The sequence below is a fragment of the Octodon degus genome, unplaced genomic scaffold (assembly GCF_000260255.1).
Source record: "Octodon degus isolate 3935 unplaced genomic scaffold, OctDeg1.0 scaffold00094, whole genome shotgun sequence".
NCBI lineage: Eukaryota > Metazoa > Chordata > Mammalia > Rodentia > Octodontidae > Octodon > Octodon degus.
The window spans coordinates 6,713,672-6,739,301 of NW_004524670.1; the positions used below are offsets into that span (position 1 = coordinate 6,713,672).

Consider the following 25,630-nt stretch of genomic DNA (forward strand, 5'->3'; position numbering starts at 1 on the left):
TCTTTAACTTTGGATGCCGAGTATCCAGCAGGTATGCTGGTCCCTAACCTGTCATCTTCCACCTTACTGTGCTCACTTATAGACATCCCTTACCTAAGGCTCTGCACTAGACATGTTACAGGGATTATCTTATTCAGATCTCATGATAATCCTAAAGGGTAGATACTATGTAATTTCTCTTATACCCTCTAAGGTACATTCTCACACTTTGAACAATGTTGTAAAAACTGCCCAGAGCCTGGGTCATTCATGTTTTGTTTGGCACCTGCTGTTACGTCATACAAATAGGACCATGTCTATTTAGTATCTCCTAAGTGGTGAGCCTGTGACACTCACTTACTACCGTAAAACTAATCCAATCTCCCAACCATCCTAGTGCCCCTGGGACCCAAGATGAAACAGGGAAATCAGCTGTATGGCCTTTGTTCTGTTAAGTATGTTTATGTCTTTAATTTTAAGGACTATGGAATCAGTGGAATCAGAATTTAACCCATGGTATTGTAAATTATTCAGCTGGGACAGCATCCTGATAAGATTTTTTTCCCCTAGGCCTCAGCCTTGTCAAAAGCACTTTTACCAGTTGGGAACTGGGTGAATGATTTGGCCTGTGGGAAGGACTTTGAAGAGTGGTAGAGGTGCACGTTGACTCCAGGGTGCTAAGCTAAAGTGTATGCTCTTGGAACTGACCAAGGTGACTGGCCTCCCTGTGCTCACTGTCTGGCAAGGAGGAAAGAGACAATGGGAGCAGTGTAATTTCACTTTTCATACTTTGGAACCTTGGTCTCCGTGATAAGGCTCTGAGCCACTGAGAGAAACTTGGCTTGGACAAAGCCCAGTGCATTTTCTAAAAGTCCCTTAACTCATCTTATCTATTTTAAGTGGGCTATTTGGTATATTCTAGGATGAACAATAGTGTGAAAGCATCAAATAATCTAGATTTAAATTTTTTCTCAGGTTGTGGGACTCACAGTCACCCAACAGATTTATACAATCATGTCTGCACTTAAAAACAAGGGCCGGGGAGATGGCTCAGTGGCATAAGCGCTTCCCTGGCAAATACAGGGTCTGAGTTCAACCCCCGGTTCTGCCAAAAAAAAAAAAAAAAATAGGGGGTCCAGTAAGATAGCTCAGTCATCTAAAGTGCCTGCGTAGGAAAGCTTAGGCAGGTGCAAGGGACCGCAATTCAATCCTCAGCACCATATGCTGCACCAGCCCCCGCCCTCAGGGTAGGCTGAGCTGGCCAAAAAAAAAAAAAAAAAAAATAGAGCTGGGGAGATAGCTCAGGGGTCTAAGCACCTGCCTGGCAAATGCAAGGACCTGTTTTCAATCCCTAGTACCACATGCCGTGCTGTGCTTGTCCCAGAAGTCTGGGTACACTGTGCCAGCCACCTAAATCATGTGTAATGGTGCATGCCTGTAACCCCAGTGCTGGGAAAGCTGAGACAGGAGGATCACTATGAGTCTGAGCTGCATAGTGAGACCCTGTGTCAAATAAATAAATAAATGATTCAAAACAACAACAAATAATGTAAGTGCAGTACATTAGTGGATACCATTGTCCACCACCAGGCATTAGTGTCTAGCTTCTTCGCAGTGGGTAAGAGCACAGATGAATAGAGTTTATGTCTGTATCCCCTGACTTTGTGTGTGTGTCTTTTGGAGACAAGATCTAGCTATACAGCTCCGACTGGCAGTGAATTCACTTTGCAGCCCAGGATAGCCTCAAACTCACCGTGATTCTCCTGCCTCAGCCTCCCAAGTTCTGGGATTACAGACCTGTCCACCAGGCCCAGCTCTGTATTCCCGGAGTTTAACCTTCTTTCCTTATGCTGTAGAATGATGTATAAGCCAAGCTTTTCCAGATTGTCATGGAAATGCAGGCTCAGGGAGTCCTCCATGGTGCAGAGGATTAATTGTTGAACTTGGGTGCTGAGCTCATCAGGAGTTTGTTGGGGGTGGAGAAGTAACTGTTTCACCTGGATTGAGCAAGGGCAGGATTATCTCTGTGTTTCACTTTCACCTTCATCTGCACACCACCAGCTCTGCCCATGTATTTTCACCATCCCACAGGACTGTCATGACCAAAGATCCTGTTTTCTCTTCTTCCTCCTCTGATTTTAAAATTTCTACCCACACATACATTTTTAAAATGCATATTTATTAGAGAACATTTGAAAATAAAATACTTAGTTCGTAATTATTACCTAAAGACCACTGTTGTTAACATTCAGTATTTCCTTTCAACCATTTTCTCTATAATTATGTTTTGCCATTCTATGTATTTTTAGTTTTCTGTGTAATTACATACTCTTTAAGAATCTAATTTAATGGTAGTTTATCAAGAAAATTTATTTCTTTATAGCTCAGTAGTACTCCAGTATATAAAAACACCACATCTTTTTTATCTATTCCTTGGTTCATGGGCATTTGGGTTGTTTACAAGTTTTACTTCCTACAAATTGTGCTGCTATAAACATGGGTGCACATATAGCACTGTGGCATGATGTTTTTGATTCTTCTGGAAAAATACCCAGCAGGGGAATAGCTGAGTGAAATGGGAACTCTGATCCTAATTTTTTGAGGACTCTCCACATTGGATTCCATAGTGGTTGCACCAGTCTACACTCCCACCAACAGTGGAGAAGGGGTCCTTTTTCCCACAGCCCCTCCAGCATTGTTATTGGTTGTCGCTTGATGACAGGCGTTCTTTCTGGGGTGAGACAGAATCTCAGTGTTGTTTCAATTTGCATTTCTTGAATGAACAATGATGTTGAACATTTTTTCATATATTTATTTGCCATTTGTATTTCTTCATCTGAGACGTGTATTCTTCTCAAGTGCTTTTTCTGAATTGGCTCTTCATTGAATGGAACAGTTAGTGCTAATATTGTTTGATCAATTTTACATACCTACATCTTATAATCTGAGCAACTACTTTGAAGATAACATGTCATATAATAACCATTGATAGGGCCGGGGAGATGGCTCAGTGGAATAAGTGCTTCCCTGGCAAGCGTGAGGGCCTGAGTTCAATCTCCGGTTCTACAAAAAAAAAAAAAAAAAAAATTAATTTTCTATTATCTTGTTTTGAAATCTTGTATCTTTTTTCTCACTTTAAAAAAAAAAAGATATACATACATTTACTTAGTCTTTTCCTTATGTTAAAAATTTAGGTTATTAAGGTCCAACAAGGTAGCTCAGTGGATTAAGTGCCTGTTTAGGCAAGCACAGGGACTGGGGTTTGATCCCTGGCACAACATTCCACGCTAGCTCCTCCCCCTGGTGTGTTGTGTAATGAGACCCTATATCAAATACGTTTTAAAGGATAGGTTGTTTTATCCCCTTTTAAGCATAGTGTAAATTTCTCAAAAAGATCCTCTGTATTAAAAAATATTTTCTTACTAGAGACTCTCAGAAATAAAATAATGGAATTGTTGCTAAATTGTTTCTGTTGTTACAGAAAGCACAATTTTCTTCCAAAGTGATCATCCAGTGTATATCCAGCAACATGCACATGCCCAGTACCTATTCTTAAATCTTAAAATATCAGAAATTTAAAGTGGAATCATGACAAAGGTACATCACACTATTGTCTCAATTTGGTCATGGTGATCAGTGTTGCATTTTAAGTATACCTTCTCCATTTTTAAAAAACATTGACAACATACATCCCCCTTGTGTGTACAGTAAGCCCTTCCATTAAAGAAATGACTTACTTTGACCTATTTCTGTGCTGTTGATTAGATGGGTAAGTGAAATCTTATGATTAGGTTTCTGAGTTATATGCATATGTGCGTGTGTGCATGCATGTTGGCCTTATATGACAGAATTGTACAGTAGACTTTGCCAATAATGACTATGTCTGGAAAAGCTATCAGGAGATCTTTGCAGTAAGAATTAAGTGCATTATTCTCTATACTTAAATGCAACATGGCATGGTGAATTTTAGTATGAAGAGGTAGAAAAGGGGTTGGGAAACCTTACAAAGAGTTAACAGAGGCAGGTGTGTGGAGAATCATTTCCAAACTTCATCTCTACAAGTAGAACATGAGATGAACAGTGACCTTGTCATGAGATTATGGAGCATGTGGAAAAGTCTCATCTATAGAAGGCCTTGTGTTTGGGATAATGGGCAGGTGGCTAACCTCTAAGGCTTCTAGACCGTGAAGCTTGGGAAGCTTGTCTCTCCAGTGAATTAACTGTATTATTTTGTTTTCCACCCCCCACCTTCTCTTCCCTATACTGTTTCCTGTCTGGACCCTTTGCCACTGTTCCTTCTAGGTGAACATGCCTACAAGTGTTCTTGGTGCTCCTTTTCTACCATGACAATCAGCCAGTTGAAGGAACACTCCCTCAAGGTCCATGGAAAAGCCCTGACCCTCCCCAGGCCACGAATTGTCAGCCTCCTCTCCTCACATGCCCATCACTCCTCTCAAAAGGCTTCCCCAGCCGAAGAAGTAGAAGACTCCAATGGTAAAAATGGGCTCCTGAGCCTCACTTAGGGCTGGGGAGGGCTGGGCTAAGTTGTCTTACTGTTTCTAGAGTCAACTGGGATCAGTAGTCTTTACTCTTTTAGAAGAACACATTATATGAAAATATGACAGCTCAAGTAAAAGAAGAAAGGTGCAAGGGTTGAGACAATCTTGGATGTAGAGTAGAAGGGGAGAATGCTAAGCATATGTCAGATGGCTTCGTGGAAAAACTCCGTGGTACTAGGGGAGCATCACCTATGGAAGGAGTGCCTAGTTGGGAATAGGATGCATCAGTTTGGGATTCTTCTACTGTGGGTTCAAGCAAGAGCAAGCCAGGACTGAAGTCACAGGCAGTTATTTTTCTATTTGCTTGTTTTCATTTGTATCTTGTCTTGGGCAAACATTTTTTGTGAGGTGTTTGGCCTTTCATATGTGTAGGTTATTTCCACTATTCTCAGAGTAGGAAGGAGAAGGGCTAAGGAGCTGGGTGATCTGTCTGAGCAGGTCATGTGAGGTGTCAAGTGTACCATAATGATTTTTTTTTTTAGAGCTGAAGGATGTTGAGTAAGCATTAGTTGGGAGGAGGGTTTAACTGTCCAGTCTTGCAGTTTCAAAAGAAATACAGGAAAATGTGGAGAGATTTGCTCATGGGCAATGTGACTCTAGCCTGTGCAGGCATGGTATGATGAACAAAGAGAGAGTTTATTGTTTTCATCAGACCAGGAAACAGACCTGTTTTAAGCACTTAGCTCACCTCAGATGACTGCTGAATCAGAGACTTAAGAGAGAAAGGATGAAGTCTGTGGATCCTGAAGTTGTGAAAGAGCTTGGAGCTGTTTCCCTCCAGCTCCTTCCAAGTGCTTGAATCCCTTCTGTCTGCAGTGTCTCATAACCAGTCATTCCCACCAGCTTACATACATCCTAGCTCAGGTTATTGGCTGTTACCAAGGTCCACTGTTCCATTCTTGGAAGTAGATTGGTGGATAGGAGAGAATGTAGAATGAAAAGTTGGATTTGGATCTTCTCACAATGCTAGGTATATTTTCTTGAGCAGTTTTAGCTTCCTAAATCTGTATGTGAAGTTAGATAATGTTATCTACCTTAGTGGATTGTCTTGGCAGATTAATGAGGAAATAGTGATATGCAGAATGCCTATTGTAACATCTGACACATAGGAAGTATTTTATAATGGTCATTTTGTTTCTATGGTTTTCATTCTTTGCAGTTCTGGCCTATGGGGACCGTTAGAGGAAGTATAAAATTTGGCTAATTTTTAATATAACGTTTAAGCTGAAAAACTTCAGGTAACCTCACAGTCTTATGGTCCAACTTGTCAACATGATCTAATTCTCCTATTAACAAAACAGTGAATGAGTAAACTTTATCCACAAGGTCTATGAGTCAGAAAAAATGTCAGGTAAGTCCTGAGATGAAAACATATCTTTATTGAGTTGTAGTGCTTGGTAGCTATTCCTTGCAAAGTATTATATATAATATCAAGCACTGTAGCTCTTTAAAGCTCTCCTGTCTTGAAGGATTCAAGCCTATGGCCAAGTGAAACTATTTGTGAAAGGGTTAAAAAAAAAAATGCACACTTTATACCTTGAGATTCTATCCATTGGGGAAGAGATTGTGGTACTAAAACCAGAGGGCACAATCTACTATGACCCAAATTGTAAGGTATTTAGCAAAGTGACTCTTAATTGTTTTCAACTCAACTGTGTAGCATTTTCACAGAAATGGATACACTATATTCAAGCACCATTCCTGGGGCATTTCTGTGTCCCCTTCTTTGACCTTCTCCCTTGAAAGTTGGATCTCAGATTAGGACAAGAGAATCACTACTCTAGATACCTCACTATGTGGATCACTTTTCTCAGTGGAGGCAAAAAAGAGTTGAGTCCTACCAACTCTCTGAGCCTACACTCTGCCCAAAGCTTGAACAGGCCCAAAACAATGAGAACCAATTCAGTACTGCCCTGGCCCTCCAGTCCCATAAAATGAAATGTTTAAAAAGATATTATCAGCACTCATATCTGAGCTAACCACAACCCCAAGTTTGAGGTCTAATCTTTTTTTGGGAGTTGACCTCAGATTCTTAGAAGCTGGACTGTGGAGTGTGGTGAGTTTCACAGAAACACAACAGCGTAACTCTCTGTATGACACAGCCAAACTTTGCTTAGCCATGGGAAGATAATTTTAAAACACAGTAACTGGGCGCTAACCATGGCCTACACAAAAGCCAATGGACCTGTTTTAACATAAAGAAATAAGCAAATCAAAGCAGCAAGAATGCTTAGTTTAATTTTATGACTAAAGAGTTGATTAGAAGGTGGAGTAAATAGAAACAAAGCATCAAATTGGGTGTTGAAGGAATAATTTTGTGAAAAGAATAAATAATATTTTACTTATTCAGTAAGCTTTTTTTTCCTCTTTTTGAGTCTTTACCAAAGCTCTTGTGTTGTTTTGCATGGCCAGATATGACTGAGGAGGGGCCATGCTTAAGAGGACTATTTGCCAAGGAGCTGGATGGTGGATTCCTAGAAACAGCTCAGTTTGGAGGATGGAAAAACAGCTGTGGGGCTAGACAGTAGCCTGTAAATCATGCTTTGAATGGTGTTTGAAACACACATGTGAAATCCAATTGCACATTTTAATGGAGAGAAGCTGTGGGGCTGTTGGCGCTCAGTTAAGGTTTCCCACACTGCAGATGCCAGGACACTGTGAACACACAAACCAAAAATGTGTTGCAGGCCTGGGGGAGTCGGAATTCATAAAACCAGGGAAATCACCAGTGCATCCTTGGCTTTCTGAATCCCCAGTGAGGGATGTGAATAAAATGAGTTGACATGCTCGCTGTGCTTTGCAGTTGCAGTGGTCAAATGCTTGTTGTCTTGAGAGCCAGCCAGCCCTTTCTGGCAGAAGGAAGGAGCCCAACTGGGAGGCTCTTCCTATGCTGTTCTCCTCCCAACCCAGGGGAAAGCTTGCCAGCAAGAGCAAAGCTGAGGAGGCAGCCACGGGAAGGTGGAGGGCAGGTCTGATTCAGGCTGCCTGGCCACACACCTGTTCTGTACTTCAGCGGAGCTCCTGGGCCCTGAGCTGTCAGTCTTGACATGTTTCACCAGCACACGAATCCTCTATGTATTCTTCATGATCAGTTGTAGAAAGAAAAGCAGTGGCTGTATGGGATTGGTTTTGTGTATAGGATAATGGGAAATGACATGTAATTGCTATTCAAAACAATGCATTAAGCGGAGACAATGAGGTTGTCAACAAAGGGAAGAGCTCTACTGTGTTTGTGTTTACTGTGTTCTTTCTCCTGCCATACAAAAGTAGGACTGGCTTTTATCAGGCTGTTTCCAACTCTCTGCTTTCAATACAGAAAAGTACACATCTACACACAGCTATAAAATAACAAAGGACCTAGGACAGCAGAGTTTAACTGTAAAAATTTGTTTAGGTCTGAAGAACTGCACAAGACGTGGGCAATGGACATGTAATTTAAGTTTCAGCTATATACATTATAAGGTGTCAAGCCGGTGCTGACATTCCCTCTTTTCCTGCCCTCAAATTTCCCTCAACAAAAACCTTTTCATTTGTTATGCTGCATGGAATTGTCAGCCATAGTGACTACTACTACGGCGCGTTCAAAGCAGCGGTGAAAAAATCAGATACCAAGAGTAGGTGTAAAATCAATAAGGTAAATGAGAGTTTTTGCCCATGCCCTACATAGCAACCTAGAGAAAACACAAAGACATCTGGGCGTGGTGTCTTTCCTTTACAATACAGATCTCAGCTGAGTTCACCCAACAGAAATGTCTAATAGAAATTAAAAGAAAAATGTTGTGTGTGATATCATTGTTACAACTTTTCAGTTGCCTTTTCTGAGCACTTCAATAATATTTGATGAACACTACTTTTGTGAAGACACTGCTTATTGTGAAACCACAGACATTTGTGATCTCAAAGTCAAAGTCCTGCACACCATACACAGTGTTGACCATTTAGCTGTTCTTCTCCCATTGCAGAGGGGCTTAAGGCCTGTTTCCTCCCATCTCAGCTCTTGTTACCCTCAGGTTCTTCATCATCACTTAAACACTGTTGATAAGGTCTTCTGGGAGCTTAGAAAGATTTCCTACCTGTCTGCTTCTTTCAACACATTAATGCATTTCACTTCCTTCAAAGACTGGTTTGGTGTTTTTTTTTTTTTTTTTTTTTTTTTTTTTTTTTTTTTTTTTTTTTTATTGTTCCCAACCCTATTTTTATTGCTCTTCTATCACTGTTCTTCGGGCTTTATTTGTACTTAGAGATACACTCTTTCTCGTGCCCTCTAATTTTTCCAGTGGTAGTAGTGAGGTCGATTCTTAGAAAATACTGTGTTCTTTTACTAGATCAGTACTCGGTTAGAGACACCTCAACTTTTCAACTCAGCTGAGTTTACAGAATTCCTAAACTTAGTTAGCTCCATAGAACCACATTTGTCCAAGGATAAGCTTGTCCCTCTTTGATTTAAGTGGTACTTTCAAAAGACAGACAGTCTGAAAGTGAACCCTTAGGGAATGTTCTAACAGAAACTTAGTGACAAAGTTATTCTGCCAAGGTGAGAAGATCTTCCGTAACCTAGGGAGTAAATGTTGCCATTACCGTCTGGGCAATGAGACATTCTGTGATGGTGGGAAAATGAAGGTTGAGACAGCTGTAAATCTGCCAGCCCTCAGAGGGAGGTGGATCTGTGGTGGTTATGGAGAAATAGACACAGCTAGCAGGGCCGCTGGAACCACCGCACACAATCACTGATGCCAGGGGAAGCCAATGTGTTCTTCTATCTTCGTCAAAAGAATTTACAGCCAGGCGGGGTGGTGCATGTTTGTAATCCCGTCACTCTCAGGAGGCTGAGGCAGGAGGGTTGTTGTGAGTTACTACAAAGTAAGTAGTAGTTGTGAGCTTACTACAAAGTAAGCTCAAGGCCAGCCTGAACTGTATAGGGAACACACACACACACACACACACACACACACACACACGCACAATGTTTGGTGGAAGTTAAATCCAAACTCATAGCAACTATACAGTGAAACAGATCAACAAAACTTCTCACTGAGTAGAACTTTCTAATCTACCTGATAAGTAGAACTTTCTAATCTACCTGAGACTCTCTCCCACCAGGCTTTTAACATAAACCAGTATATGGTTTAGGAGAGACTTATTCTGCAAGACTCATATTGGTCAGTTTCTTACCATAAATCAAAAACTGGCAAGCTCTTCCTGTAAAAGGCCAGAGAGAAAATATTTTCAGCTTTGTAGTTGTATAGTCACTTTCACATCTGTTCTGCTCTCAGTAACACACCATGAAAATAGCCATAGAGAATATGTAAATAATGACGGCTGTGTTCCAGTAAAAGCTCATATGCAAAGAGAGTGGAGAGCCTGGAATTCGCCTGTGGATGTTGTTTCATCAACCTTGGACATAGATGATTGCAGGAAAAATGGAGCAACGCCCATGAAATTAATCCAGTCTTTACTAAATGTCATTCTAAACTTTTATTTTTAATTATGGAATATTCCTAGATGACACTTAAAATGCAATTTGACCCAAATATAGTCTTGTTTTATATATGAAATGTGAATTACTAGATAAACCTTTAAAAATATTAGTGAATTACAAGCATGTATTACATTTAAGCTTAAAAGAAAAATCTTCCCTAAGAAGTATGTTGAATCTAACTACAAATTATCAGCTTATTTAACCTTGACTGTAGCAATACTTGACACTTAAAAATTAAGATCTGAGATGCCTGCTTTTCGAAGAGCAACTTTTCAGGTCTCTAAATAGGTCAGACATAAAATTCAACCTTTAAGAGGATCCAATTAGTTGCTAAGGCATCAGACCTTCCATGCAGGTTCCAATTGCAATCAGATTTCTCTTGGGGTGAAAGGAAAAAGGTGGTTTCCTTAAAAATGACAATAATGAAATAGAGACTCTCAAGTGAATAATTGTAAAGTAAAAAGATTTACATCGTTTATAGCACATGGGATAGAAGGTATAATTTTAATGGCTTGACTATAAGTTTTAATAGGTTCTACTGGACTGAAAATTGTCTGACCAGACACTACTAGCCTCCCTTTTTTCTGATACCAGAATTTCTACATTAAAACATGATCTAGAGATTATTTTAACACTTAGCATAAAGAATGACATTTATACTATAAATCTTAGAGGTCTTCAATGAAGTAACATTAAAGAATCTGTAATCCTGCATTATACACTCAGAAATCTGTGCAGGATAAGCTTTTAGAATTTGCCCTCACTGACAAACAGGAACCCTCCCCAGTCATCATCCCCCTAAAGCTGAAGATCATGTGATAGGCCCTTCCCTGGAAACCCACCTGCTTGTTATTTGTGACCTTTTCAATTAGCTACTATTTTGTGTGCTATAGATTAAAAACATTTCAGTTATAGACTTCCCATGTTCTGGGAACTTAGTCAACTAACCCATCTCCCTCTTTCCATGCCAACATACATAAACTTTTGGTCATCAGAAACACAAGCATTTACTACTGAACATATTCAGTGCTGGTTCCTAGCAACACTAGAGTTGGCTTCAGGATGCTACATCTGGCTTTTGCATCATTTGGTGAACTGTTTAAAAATTACCTCACACTGTCCAGAACCCCAGTCATGGGAATATCTAGAAAACTACTTTCTTCTTTGAATAGTCTAAAAAACTAATCTTAGTTCTTTTTGAAAGAGACAGTTTCCCTCTGTCTTATCATTGTCCACCTTGATTTGTCTTTCCCTGGAGCTGAAGCTAGATACTGCAGTCAGTTCAGTTTTATTTGAGACAAAATCCCTCAAGCTGTCTTGAGACTCATTATGACTTATGGGTCCTCGGTTCTCTTTTGAAAACTGCTTTGCATAGGAGAATTTTACAAAGGCTAAAGGAAGGGTGTTAGAACTAGGAGGAGCAACCAGAGCAAGCCATGATTCTGAGGTAGCCACCCAGGGATAGCCCTCCTGGAGAAGAAGGCATGTCCCCAGAAAGAATAGCGTGTGGAAAATGATCTTTTTTAAGTACAGGGATGAGATCAAGATGCCAGAAATAACATTTTAGAAAGAATTACTGTTTTCTGAAATGAATTACCAGAGTTTAGGTGGTATGGGCTGGAAAAGAATGCACAAATGACATATACATTTTCTTAACACATTCATAATCCTATATAATACTCTATAGAAAAATCCCAGTGGTGGTGGTTAAATAAAATGAGAAGACATAGAGGAGCCAAGGTGACATGAGAGGCAAGTGTTCTTTTTTTTTTTTTTTTTTTTTTTTTGAGGCAAGTGTTCTGGTGGAGGATGTATTAGTCAACTTTTCTTGTCCCTGAGACAAAGTATCCAACACTCACACATTAAAGAAGTGATTGGTTTTGCTTTATAGCTTCAAAGGATTCTTTCAGTGCGTGGTTGACTGGGCTCAAGACCTCCCTGACTTGGTAGGAGGACATGATAGAAGAAAGCAGCTCAACCAATTGCAGTCAGGAATCAGAGCAAGAGAAAGGAGGGGCCAAGGACCAGAAAACGGCCTTTCAGGTCACACCCCAGTGACTGTGCCCTTCTGACCAGGCCCCTCTAAGAGCAAATTCAGCTCTGAACTGAATGGATGAATGCACCGATAAGTGTAGTTCCCCCACCACCCAGTCGCCTTCCCAGAAGCCCCAGCTCGGAACATGTGATGACATTGAAGGGATATTTTAGATCTGAACCATGACAGTGGATGTGCTTTCTTTGTGCTGTGGTCAGTCCCTTACTGTTGATGGCCCAGGGAGAGAAAAGCGACTGCCACGAATGCTCAACCCAAGGAAGTGTATGTGATTGAGACTGCTGAGCCCAGCTAAGGTTTCAGGTGTCGGCACACTGCTCTTGGAGAAGTCATTCCAGGACTAGGTTTGGTGGCTTCCCCAGGGACACAAAATATTCTTAGATGACTTACAGAAGTCACTCCCTTTATGTCATCTTTTATTTTCATGTATTCTGAGTCCCCACCAGAACTGCAGTGACTGCCACACTGAGTGACAGAGAACCTTCTAAACCTTTCATCTGATCTTGGACTTCAGCATTGCTAGTTATTTTTTCCCATTGACCACTTTGAAGATCACCCATTCTGGTTTACATAATGCCTGTGTATGTCTCCTTGTTTAATTCCTGAGTAATAAAAAATAATTATTTTTATTTGTTGAATTCTACTGATTAATTTGTCTTCCTTCTTAATATGTCCAATGAATCAGAGATACAAATGATTAGTCTCATTTTTTTAGAGAAGGCAGCCCAGGCTCTGAGGAGTGAAATGGTCAGTTCAAGTCATAAAAAGAGAATATGTACTAGAACTAAGCTTCATACCCTGACTCCAAATCCTGTATCCTTTACGTATGCCTCATAGAAGTCTAACACAAAACAAACACATCCACGAAGTGACATAGAATGGCTAATGAACCACCTCTCATAAGTAAAACTGGAGGCAAGTTTTCATTATTTATTTCTTTGTTTTTGTTTTTGTTTTTCTTTGCGGAACCAGGGATTGAACTGAGACCCTTGCACATGTCAGGCAAGCGCTTATTCTACTGAGCTATTTCCCTGGCCCTGTCATTATTTATTGATGTTTAAGTTAATAGGTATACAGATAGTATTAAAGGTCTAGTATGTAATGAAATAAGCAATTGTGCATCTAGATTGTAATGGCTGTAGCTATGGAAAGGAGAAGGAACTGATGGGTCACAGAGGACTTCATGGAAGAGGTGGGGCTCAAGCTGGGCACAGACAGAAGGAAACCCATTCCACAGAAGAGAAATCTCTGCAACGAGCAAGCATATAGATGGAAGGATCCTGGGACAACAAGGAGACGAATTAGCTAGAGTGGAGGGTGTATGGTAGGGTTAGTGGGTGGCTAGAGGTAGTCCTAGACAGTACATGTACTTAACAATGGGGAGGGCGCTTTGGGTTTGTTAAGAAACATACTGAACAGGGAAGACCAACAACAAGGTGCCGTTGCCTTGTGGAAGTACTGGGGTACTTCTGAGGATGCAGTGAGATGATCTGTAGATCTTCAAGAGTAAGTGTGTAGGGGGCCTGCTGGTTAGCTCAGTTGTTTAAGAACCCGCTTATGCAAACACAGGCTCAGGATACCATGGTTCAATCCCCAGCTCCACCTGCCTTACCAGACCTGCCCTTAAGGCAGCTTGAGCCAGCCAAAGAAAAAAGAATGTGTGTATTACAGATAGGCATAGGCATATGTCATCTTCTTTTAAGGTGGCTGCATAGCTTTTTCTTCTAACTACAAAAGTCATACCAATTCACAATTGAAGAACAGTTTTATGGCAGTAAATGGCATAAAATATAAGGCTCATTTATAATGCTAGTCTCTCTCTCTACCCAGAATAATTTTGGCTAGCAGTTTGCTATAAAGTCATCTTGATAATTTTTCTAGGCATAGGCAAACTTTTGTTATTTCATTTTTATAAAGCCGATATTATAATATACAAACTTTCCTTTCATACAGCATTGCTCTCACTTGACAGGCTCCATCACTTGCCTCGCTCTAAGTTGGAAGTGTGATGGGACGTGTCTTAAATGAAAACTGTTCCTTCCAAATAATCAATGCTCACTACTTAAAGGCTTCAAGTGTTTTTTATGTGTTGGGTATATGTATTTAAGGTGGAGCTCTCAGAATTATATAAGACCTTTGATACTTTTACCAGTCAAAAATAGATTATTTTCATTTCAAAAATTACTCAAATAGAGATTTTTGTTTACTTGAGGCTTAATACTTTAACAACAATTAGTAAGTGGTCTATAAGTTAATTGCCAAAAATCACAATTACAGATTGTCTTGATTATTCAGAGTAATGGGCTGAAAATGAGAATTCGCTTGGGAATAAACATAAAGTATGTTGGGTAGTTTCTGACCATTGTATTCACTTCTGTTTCTGGACTTGTCAAATAGCCATATAGTTACCAGTTATTATATTTGTGCCCCAACTATAAACTGGGTGCTGTCTGAGGTCAAGAATCGTTTCCAATTCATTTCTGGAAACTTAGCACTTGGCAGGCCATTCAATAAGTATTTCTTAAGTTGATTTGAATTAGAAATGAAAAAGCAACCACATATAAGGAATGCTGATACAATGACAGTTCATGTGTGATAAAGCCCTAGAATGTGAGTGACTGAAAGTTCAGTAATGTTACATGGTAGTCGGAGAAAGTCAGTGGAATCTGGCATTGTGTATACTAAGATGTGCTCTCATGTGTATTTTTTGATCACTCCTCCCTCCTTGAATTCACTAACTTCTACTTCTGCCCCATTAATGACACCATATCCCTCCTAACTTTCTCAAATCCAAGCAAATAATTTGTCTCCCTCCATCAGCCAAAAAGAATGTATGCATTCCTTCCGCTTGAGAATATTTCTGCTTCCTTATTTATTGGTCTCATTTCAAATACCTCCTCTCTGTTTATTTTCTTCATCTTCTTTCATGAGCTCAGTGCCAGGCTCACAATCTTTCTGCTCTGTCTCTAACTGTCATGTGCTGGAATTCCAATAGACCAGATTCAAGGTAGTAGCTCACTGGACACATTGACCTCCTCAGGAGTGACTAGGGTTCTTAACAATAGTCCTGTTGTCTCTCTGTGGCTCGATTCACCATAACTCTTCCAATGTTGACATCTCAAACTCTTAAATTTTGTCTGCTCACCGTTTGCGGGTCTCCTTTCCTCCCAGACCCTGAGATCCTGGGATTCACCACTTCAGAGGAGCTTTCTCCTGTATGCTGATTTCTCTAGCTCCCTTTTTTTTCTCTGCTCTCCAAACTTGTCAGACTCCAATCTGAACCCCTGTTCTCACGTTCCCTGATGTCAGCAAGTCTCTCTAATCTCCGTCATTTCCAAACTGTGCATCAGGTTATTTTGATTAATCGCAAAATCTGATTTGCCTTTTCAAATAAGTGTGCACACTTCCAGATTTATGTTACTTTCCTGACAAAAGACAGGAGTAGAGTCACAGCCTGAGTGCCAGGAGGGCTGGTGAGATGGCTCAGTGGTCTAAAGCACCTACTTAGAACAAACTTAGCAAAGCACAGGGACCGCGGTTCAATCCCTCAGCACCACATGCCAGAGAGCCCCACCCCTAGGTGGGCTGAGCTGGCCACACACACATACATACATACATACATACATACATACATAAATAAATAAATAAACTGAGTGCCAGGAATTACAGATAGCTGCAGTCTAGCCTGCCTGTCCCAAAGTAAAGGGACTGAGCAGCTGTAGAGTTAATAGCTGTGGCAGTTGCAAATTACTGTACTTGTAAGTTGTGATTTTATTACTACTCTGATTTTACAGTATTTTAAATTTTTGCCCATGGGTAGGTTTTTAATTAGGAATACAGAACAGGAAAGATGAAGAAACACATCTACCTCGCATGCAAGCAAGAGTAATGCCACCAACACTTCTGTGAGCAGAAATGTAGTAATTAAGATAACTAAACCACAGGCAGTGATAGTAAGTAAAATTCCCAACAAACACATTCAAATTGGTAAATTCTATATGTTATTATGGTGACAATGAAATAGGATCACTTCTGCTAATGGATCTGCAGTATAATTTGCATTTTGTTTATGTCACCTCCGTAAGGGAGGTCTGGAAAAATTAACTCATTAAAAATTATGTTCAATGTTTAAATAAAGATTGTGTTTTTCTCTTTTAAAGTAATTGTTTTTTAGTTACTTTTTGAATAGCTTCATAGTTACGTGACTCTACCTCCGTAAAATCTGATTTCTGGGAGAATTTTGTGCTTAATTTCTTTTGGGGCCGGAGATCGAACTTGGGACCTTGAGTTTCCCAGGTTGGTGCTTATGCTGCTGAGCTAAATCCTCAGTACTGGGAGTATTTTCTAAATCACAGTGTGCTTAGGAGGGTATGTTTAGGACATAGATATCGTTCATTATGTATGGCCCGAGCAGGAAAAGCTTAGAAAAGTATAATATAGAGATGTGATGGTTTGTTTCAAGCCAAGAGCAGATTGATGGATTAATTGATTGATTTTTAGTTTATTTTCATTATCTCAATTCAGAGAAAGCAAAAACAACACAGAGAGAAGCTTTGTACACCCTAATATATCGCACCCACTAGTAGTTGTTTTATAGCCATCATCATCATCTTCATCACAGTAACAGGAGAGGAATCTCCCGGGGCTGTCCCTATAAAGCAACTGTTAGGGAAGTGCTGAGGCCAGCCACTCCTCATGCTCTCAGGCCCTCTGTACGGCCAGGTAGAGCACCTCTCATTGCACTCCTGGCATCTGAACCCAGAAAGGGGATGCAGGTTATCGATAGCAACACATCTCCAAATTTGATTATTCCATGACAATTCAAGTTCTGCCCCGGGAATTTCTGGTTGCAGTGGCTCCAGTCAGGCACACCCATTCAGAGGACACACCAGGCATGCCATAGACCCTCTTCCCCAACTCCTCTAACAGTTGTTTTCAGCAAGATTCTGCAGTTGTATCACAGTACTGTCATCAGGTATGACTCTTGCTGTGTAGTTCTGGGTTCATTTTGATTGAGCAGATTCCAGGATCATTTTCACTCAACTGGAGCTAGTGAAAACTAGGGGCACATGATCTTTCTGAAGCCAGTCTCTGCATAAGTGATCTTTGCTTAATCAGGGGATGGTGGACCCCATAGTTTGAGGACCAGGTGAAGAGCTGCTGCAGGTTCAAGTCCAGGAAATGCCACTAACGTGATAAAGAAATATGCAGTCTTAGATGGATGTCCTGTCTAACTCTGTGTCATACATGAGCATCTTTAGATAAACCCTTAGCCCTCTGTGGGCCTTGATTTTTTTCTAATACGTAAAATAACGATGTCAACCTTACGGGACTATTTCAAAGATTCAGTGAGGTAACATGTGCAAATGTTTTTCTATTCCAAATTACTGTAGACATATTCAATATTATTAAAATAGAGTAGAAGCAATTTTCTTACCAATTTATAATTTATCATCAACTACAGAGAATAATTTTTTTTTTAAAAAAAAAAAAAAGGTAATGGAGGCAAACCCATATCATGACTTTGAAGTTGAATGAAACCTCTTTATATTTTGAGATTTCTTGGGAGTCTAAAATAATTGAGTGTTTGAAAGTAGTGCTTAATCTAGAGCCCTGTTGATATTAACTTGAACTTTAATTGAAGTCGCCTACACAAAGAAGTCCTTAGCTCTTTATATGCTACAGCGCTGATAGGAATGTTTTGGCAAGTTTCAGTGTTGGGCAGCAATAATTATTATTATTATTATCATCATCATCATCATCCTCATCTTCCTGAGCAGCCAAAAAAAAAAAAAATCCATCATCATCACTTATCAATGCACCTTTTAATTAATGATAACTATCATTCTTTATGTGTCTACTGACGGAGTACTTTACAAACATTGTTTCATTTCAATTCTTCTAGATAATGATCCCATGAGGCAGGAGCTTCCATGACCGACTTGCTTCTGTTTCAGAAAAGAAGCAAGTGACTTCAAGGAGGTTGAGTGGTGTGCTTGGGCCACAGTCGGCACCCCGTCAGCGCTGGGGCTGTTAGTACTGACAGCTCTACTGCAGAACTCCTTTCTGTGTCAAACTCCTTCTTTAATTCTTAGATATGCTGGTTTTTTTCCCTAGAAAGTCTAAGAAGAACATCTAAGAAAATCTATAAGCCCCAGGAAATTACACTGTGTTTTAAATATTAAAACCATTCTTGGATATGACCTTCTGCAAGTTTATTTCTGCAACTGTAGTCTCAGCCTCCAAATATCTTGAAAGAAGGAACATTCCCAGCTTCTGCTTCCTCACCCCTCACTCTTACACCGCTACAATCTGTTTTGCCTTCAGCAGTTTCTGAAGCGCTCTGAGAAGTGATCTGCTATTGGCTACCTCCAGTGACATTTTCCTTGGGAAAGTCGCTTCGTTGTGCTGTTTACACCTGCTGCCACCTTACTGTTTGCTTCCTCCCCCTCCCCTTGAAGGCTTTCACAAGGGTCATCAGGGAGCCCAGACAAATAAGTCCGCTGCTTCATCTCTTGCCTCACCCTTCTTTTTTTGGTCTGTGGCATTTAAAACTGCTGATCTTTCCCCCCAGGCAAGTTCTCCTTCATTGCTTTTGGTCCTGATGTCTGTTTCAGGCTCTCTGCTAGCCTGTCTGATAATGCTTTCTCTTTACCTTGTTACACCGCGGTTCCTCCTGCTGCCATTGCCTGTACCTGGGGTCCTCTCTCCTGTTTGTGCTCTACCTGCCTGTTCTCAGCACTCTCCACAAACACATGGACTCAACACCCACTGCTTCAAATGCCACCTGAACCTCCAGCTCAAACTTTTCAGAAGACTCCTTAGACTTTGCTCTGTCCGTTCCTCATCTTCTCCACTGCTGGTCTTGTTCATCCTTCACCTCAGAGGTTCTAAAATCGCACTCTTTTAACTTAATCCCAAAATGTTCCCTCCAACAGCCTTCTTGAGACCCAGCCAAAATCCCCTGCCCATATTCCATCATCAGATCAGCTGCCTACTCAGTTCTTACTGTTTGTATTTCCTTACCTCTTACATCTACTTGCTCCTTTCCATCCCAATCTCTTACCAAACCACAGCCAGGTCCATCTCACTGCCAAGCCTTCTATACCAAGCCTTCTATTCTAAATAAGGTTTAAGTCCATAGCATTTTCCAACCCAGAAATCTTTAATGGTTCTCCATGACCTGATTTGTCACCAGCCTTTTCTCTTACCACCAGGTGCTCATTCTTTCTGATTACACCAAACTGGAAGGAGCATCTCTCTTTCCACCTTGTATTTCAGAACCTGTTTCACTGTTGTCTTTTTTCTCCATCTCTACACATCCAGACCCCACTTGTCCTTCATAGTTATGTGCAAATGCCTTCCATTCCCTGAATCCTCACATGTGAGTCAGGTCTTTCTTCTAAAATCCCATGATGCTGTGTCCATCCTCTCTTGGGGACATGTGATTTACTCTGCTAGCCTCATACTGTTACCAGAAAGGAGCTTGGCAGGGTCAGGATTTTGTCACCCTTGTATTCTGAACATCTGGCTCAGAGCTGCTGCTCCCTAGAGTAAAAGTCCTCCATGTGTAATGTAGAAGTTAGTCATGTTGTCCAGAGCTAGAAACTCCGATACCACCTTTTTCCCCTTGCTCCAGAGCCCCACTGTTTTCCATCCACACTGTCCACAGATGCCCACGGACATTTGTGCTCTTGCTGGCACTTACTCTCTCAGCATGTGTTGTGGCGATCTTCTCTGACATAAGAGCACTTGAGACCTGGGTCTGAGAATCTGTCTACCTAACTTACAGTAGATGGGAATTTGTTATGGATGAGCAGGCCACTTACCAAAAGCTAATGAGTTCAAAAATGTATTTCTTCACTTGTACAAAAATCATGTTTAAGCTATTCTTTTGATTCATAATGAGCTCAGGAGATATGCACTTAGTTCCCTACATTGAAACATGGGTGTTAAAACTCAGGAGAAAACCACACATCTAGCACTACTCTCCATGTTGCCAAGACAGAATTCAGAAGCAATGCAAAGAACATTGGCTGACGACTCATGCCATGGTTCTCATGTGCACACACTACCTGGTCCTCTGATTGGAAAATACCAGGAAAGTCTGACTACCGAGTTTTCTTCTTGCTTTGCCATAGGCAGGACCATAATCTGGTCAGATGTGAGTGTAGTAGGAACAATAGGAACTGAATTTCAAATGAAAAATTCGAACCCACTAGTAAAATCCAGAGGAGAAAACAGTGTTGTCTACTCATCAAAACAAAGTGTGGACTAATAGGTTGCCGATAGTATTACAACATTGATATGAATGTGCTGCTGGTTGGTTTTTCTCAAGATGGAAACCCATTTAGGCCAAATTGTCTTCCCTATGTGAGAGACGGTTGATCAGAGGTAAGAGTGCAGTTTATAGACAGAGCATGTAAGGCCTCTGTCTCACCCGTCCCCTGCTTAAAACCCATCAGCTGATGTTTGCTTGGCCTTCAAAGTAAATCTGCTATTTGAACCCCACAATTCTCTCCGGCTCACTCCTCACTGCGTATTCCCTCCTGCACACTGAGCTGCAGCTGTGGGGAACATCCTGTCTCCAGGTGTCCTGCTGCCTCCACTCCAGGCCTTGCTATTCCTTTCCCTGGAATAACCTACTCCCCCTTACCTTCCAATAGTTGTACAGATTTACAAACCAACCCAAGGGGCCAGATGTTCCCAAGGAAGCACAATGCCCTCGTCAGTCACCACGTGAAATATAAAAATGCGTGTAAGTCAAGCGGTTTGCGACAGAATCCCTCCCATACAGAAGGCAGAACCAATCAGCCAGGGGATATCTACACTAGACAAGATGGCTAGACGAGGTGTCAAGAGATAGAAAGCAAGGATGAGTGTCAAGGATTAGAGCGGGAGTGTCAGGCACAGTGGTGGGGAGGGTATTGCTGGAGCTAGGAATGCCTGGGGCTGTAGTTGAACACTGAGAACATGAACCTTGCTCAGAGCTGGAGGTCATCCTAAAAAATATTTAAAAAGAAATGGACCTCAGAGTAGTCATCAGAAAAACCATGATATGGGAATTCCATTTGCTCTGACAGGCCTTTTTGTAGCAAGTTGACTTTTAGCCATTCTCTATGTATTTTTATCTGGCAAAACAAAGACAAATCATTCCATCTATGATATTCTTCAGATCAAACCCTACCTTCAAACTGCATGGAGGCCCAACAATTAGTGTTGTAGTTCCCTAATCCCTGCTCACCTGTCTCTATCTGTGACATTTGTGAACAAACTGTTCCCAGCAGAAGCAGTGCATTTGGGTTTCTGAGAATCCACTAGTCAGGAAGGAACCACGAGCACCTCCCTTGTGCCCAGAGCTGGGATGGATGTTTCATATGTGTACAGCAGGGTAAGATCTCTCAATCCACCAGATCTTCTAGCCCAATTAGGAAGGGCAGCCCCTTTCATCTGTAGCAAGCAGTCTAGAAACACTAATTCAGTGCAACCTCTTTGTGTGGCATAGGCTTTAACTGCTGTGGACTTGGGTGCCAGCCACGGGACTCCACAACTAGTTTAATATGAAATTGCTGTTGTCACCTTTGCCCTTTGACAAAGAAGAAGCCAGAGGTCTGTTTGCTTGCACTTAGAAGACTTGTTTTTTGTTTGCCTCTTTAATTTGTCCCTCCTTAAAATGAGAAGCAATAATTCTATAAAATCATAGTGAAGATCAATAAGAGATTATTTCATTTTATTGTTAGTTTTTGACACAAGGTCTCCCTCTATAGTTTAGGCTGGCATTAAACTCACCCTGTGGTACAGGTTGGTCTGGAATTTGCAGTGATCCTCCTGTCTCAGCCTTCTGAGTGCTGGGATTGCAGGAGGGTGCCACCATACCTGGCAAGAGATTGTCCAGGAAACAGCTTTTTATTTTAAAAAGCACCTAGATGTAAAGTAGCTAAGATGGTGACAGGTGCTCCTGGGGTTCACTGTCTGGTCTTTCCAGCATTTTGGAGGCTCACACCTTAGAAAAGAACCCCCTGTCCCTGGGCTGCATTGCTGCGGGTGACTGAAGTGGGTGGAGCAGCTTTCTTAACAGAAAAAGCTACCACTTTAAGGTGATTAAAAATATAGTTTAACACAGAGTGGAGATTTTCTTACACTGCATGGGAATGGGTGAAAATAAAAGAAAAAAGGGTAAGAAACCCACTGGGTTTGTTGGTTCAAAAACTCCAGCTCAGGGACAATTTTAGAATAGCTTTGTGCTTTGATGTGTGTGTGTGCTCATTCCTGTTCTTGATCAATCACCGCCTTGCTCACCTGATTTCCATACTATCACTTAGAGTTCCTCATGTATCTAAATATATATGCTTATACCCAGAAGTGCTCTTTCTTTCTGATTAGCCTTTTAAGAAATCTCCACAATGGCTTCCTGTCCAGGCTGTCACAGTGCCGTTCACAGCCCGCTGTACATTATGCCCAGCTCCTTGAAGTCAGTAGGCATCTTCCGTCCAGTCAGGTCTGAGGAAGCTCCGTGGCTTTGCCCGCAGCCTGTGAGCTTGAAATACCATCTGAGGTCACTTGGAAGCTCTCTATGGTCGAGGCCAAGTTGTTTCTATAAAGAGGCTTTTGTCCTCACTGCCTTTCATTGGCTCTTTCAGTGTGCTAAAGACATCCATATGATCTAAACGAACAGCAGGAAGCATGACTTCCCCATCACACAATTCAAAAGAGTCACAGGTGAATTATGCATTTGGCATTGTAAGAGCTTCTCAATTAACAATGGCAGATGCCACCCAGCGTTTCCTCCAAAAAAACATTACGAAAAGGCTCCTTCACCACACAGATTTCCAGCCTGCATCAAGAAGGGCTTTCAAGAATGCAGGCTTTGGGTGACAAACAGTTTAGTGCAGAAGGAATGCCTACAATGTGTCCTAATGACTATGGCAGAAAAAGAACATCTTTTTAAAACTGGGGCATTCAGGAGCCCCAGGTTATATTCCTGTTCCTCCATCAACTGTCTGGGTAACATGAAGCCGTCTCTGCTTTTCTGAGCCATCACAAACTTATGCAAAATGAATCGTCTGCACGCTACATTTCTAGGATGAGCATGCGGTGTTGATGAAGGGAAGCTGGTAAAACAGTATATCCAGAGAAAATGTGGTTCTAAATACTGCAAGCCAACCTAGGAATCACTTCTCCTAAAGTTCTGTTTGCATAATGTTGGCATTGATTCTTTTTTTTTGAGATAGGGTCTCACTATGCAGTTTGGGCTAGCCTTGTGCTCACTTTTGTAGTCCCCAGGCTGGTCTCAAACGTGCAGAGATCCTCCTGGCTCAACCAAGTTCTGGAATTACAGGCATATGTCACCAAGCCCGGCTCCAGGGCCACGAGGTGGGCACCTGCATCCAGGGATGAGACTGCATAGCATGTGGGGCCGGGGATCGAACTCGGGTCCTTGTGCTTGCCAGATAGGTGCTTATGCCTCTGAGCTATCTCTCCAGCCCCACTGATTCTTGAAAAGTCATAGCTTATTGAATCTATGTTGTCTATTACACTTGACCATCTCACAAGCATCTGTATCTAATAGTGACACAAGCTGTCATCTCAAGTGGCTTCCAGATCATCAATATCACCTTCCTTTAGGAGGTAGACTTAGAGCTGATATGGGGTCAAAACTAGAAAATAGTGCCATTGGCTTCTTGGGATGGCCACGGATCTTGAGTTGCATGCCATTCGAAGGCCAGTGTTCAGAAGCCATTGTTCAGATAATTTAAAACCATCTAGGCTGATTTCAATAAGTGAATCAGTGTTTCAGTGGAAAGGATCAGTTAGTGTTCCAAAAGAGAACATCTTTTGAGCACTTGGATTTTCCAGAGTACTGTTTTGAATTCTTTGAGCACTTGTTTTAGGGCACACCCTGAGCTAAGGTAGGGGATGTCAAAATTTTAAAAAAATTATAGATAAATGATTGCATGGATGGATACCATACTTTCAGAAAGAGATCACAGATGGGTAAGGGTAAAAATAAATTAATCTCAGTATAGCATGATCGGTACCAGTGGGAGAGACTCAGAGGAGAACTAAATCAGTATTTCCGGAACTATCAAGGAAACTCTTCATATAGTGACAGCAAATGTGAATTGAGTTCATTTGATGGATTAGTAAGAGTACATCAGACTGAACTGTCTAAGAAGGCTATGACAAGAAAGTGAGTATGAGTAACCTTCTGTTGGCTAGAGTCAAGCACACTGGGCTTGGAGTAGGACAGGTCTGGAAAGATGGACAACTGAACACAGTAGGTCAGCATCTAGACTTTTTCCTGTAAGAAGTGCTAAGTATCATGATCGCATTTGCATTGCACAATAGAAAGGAATCTTAAGCGAAAAGGAACTGGGCAACAGAAGCCAGTAAGGAGTGCTTTGTAGAAGTTCACACGAGGAGCCACAAGAGCTTGAACATAAGCAGTGGCCTAGCAGTGGGTCACAGAAAAGGAGCTATCCGGGAGGTTGAGCCGACAATGCTTTGAGATTTACTAAATGTGTAGTATAAAAGAAATGAACCAAGGATTCTGAATTGTTGACTAAGTGAATGGTAATGACATTGACGAGAAAAAAAGATGGACTTATCTCCAAATATAAGACCTCCTTGTGGGAAAGCTCTGGTGCCCCTTTCAAGGAAACCCGTTTGCGTTAGGTCATATCTACCTGGATTCCCCCAAAATACAGAGTGTGTGTCAGCAGTAAGCTGCGTGTGAGCTAGGGCCTTTGTGAGACCAGACAAACTGACATAGAGTAGGAAACTGCATCACAAAAAATAAAGCATGCACATTTTTTTACTGTGTTTTTATAGTTTTGGAGACTAATTTTTTTTTCAGGTTTTTTTTTTTTTTTTTTTTTTTTTTTTTTTTTGTCATCTACTCCCTGATCATATTTCAAGGTTTTGTTTTTACTCATCAGAATGACAGGAAGTTTTCAGTGTGTGTTTCCTTCAAGTTTGGCCTCCACTTTATTTTCAGGACTAGGCGTTTGTTTTTCCATTTGCCTCCATGACAACCAAATCCAGATCCCTATATATAGTCATCCAGTGCCCATTGTCCCCCTGGCCATTGTGTGTAATCTCGTGCATCCAGGCCAGAGAGCTCCACTGATGATGGAAGATGAGGAGGTGCCAGAGTCCTTGGCCTGCAGATTTTCAAGGCATAATCAGAAAAAGGAAATAAAATAATGAAACTGCCTCTAGAGATTTATATTCCTCCTTAGACATTACCCAGAAGGAGTTCAAATGGCTTGCATTCTAAAGTTTTAAGTTTCTAGTACTTTCCTTTTGCAGTGATCCACAGATAGAGAACATTTTTTGGTCTTCAAAGGCAATAGCTGGAAAGTTGCATTGGTGATTTGTAGTGTTTTTTGGTGTTTGGAAGCCATATTTCATTTACTGTTAGCACAGAATGAACAAGAGTCTTGAGAAAGTAAAATCAAAGTACAAAGCAGTTCAGATAAATCTTAAGAAATGTTTTTAAACAAGTAGACTTCTTGAGTCTGTGACTCAGCTTGAAAATTCTATGCAATGTACTTTTAT

At 41.1% G+C, this 25,630-nt stretch overlaps 1 protein-coding gene across 6 annotated transcripts in view; it reads left to right on the forward strand.

The window, feature by feature from the left end:
* Znf462 (zinc finger protein 462) overlaps positions 1-25,630 on the forward strand; it is a 147,122-nt gene that overhangs the window by 73,207 nt on the left and 48,285 nt on the right. For all 6 annotated transcript variants that reach the window (XM_023722915.1, XM_023722914.1, XM_004638070.3 and 3 more), the window contains one exon: positions 4,282-4,473. In XM_023722915.1, coding sequence (XP_023578683.1) covers positions 4,282-4,473 — 192 coding nt within the window. The remainder of the gene's footprint in view (positions 1-4,281; positions 4,474-25,630) is intronic.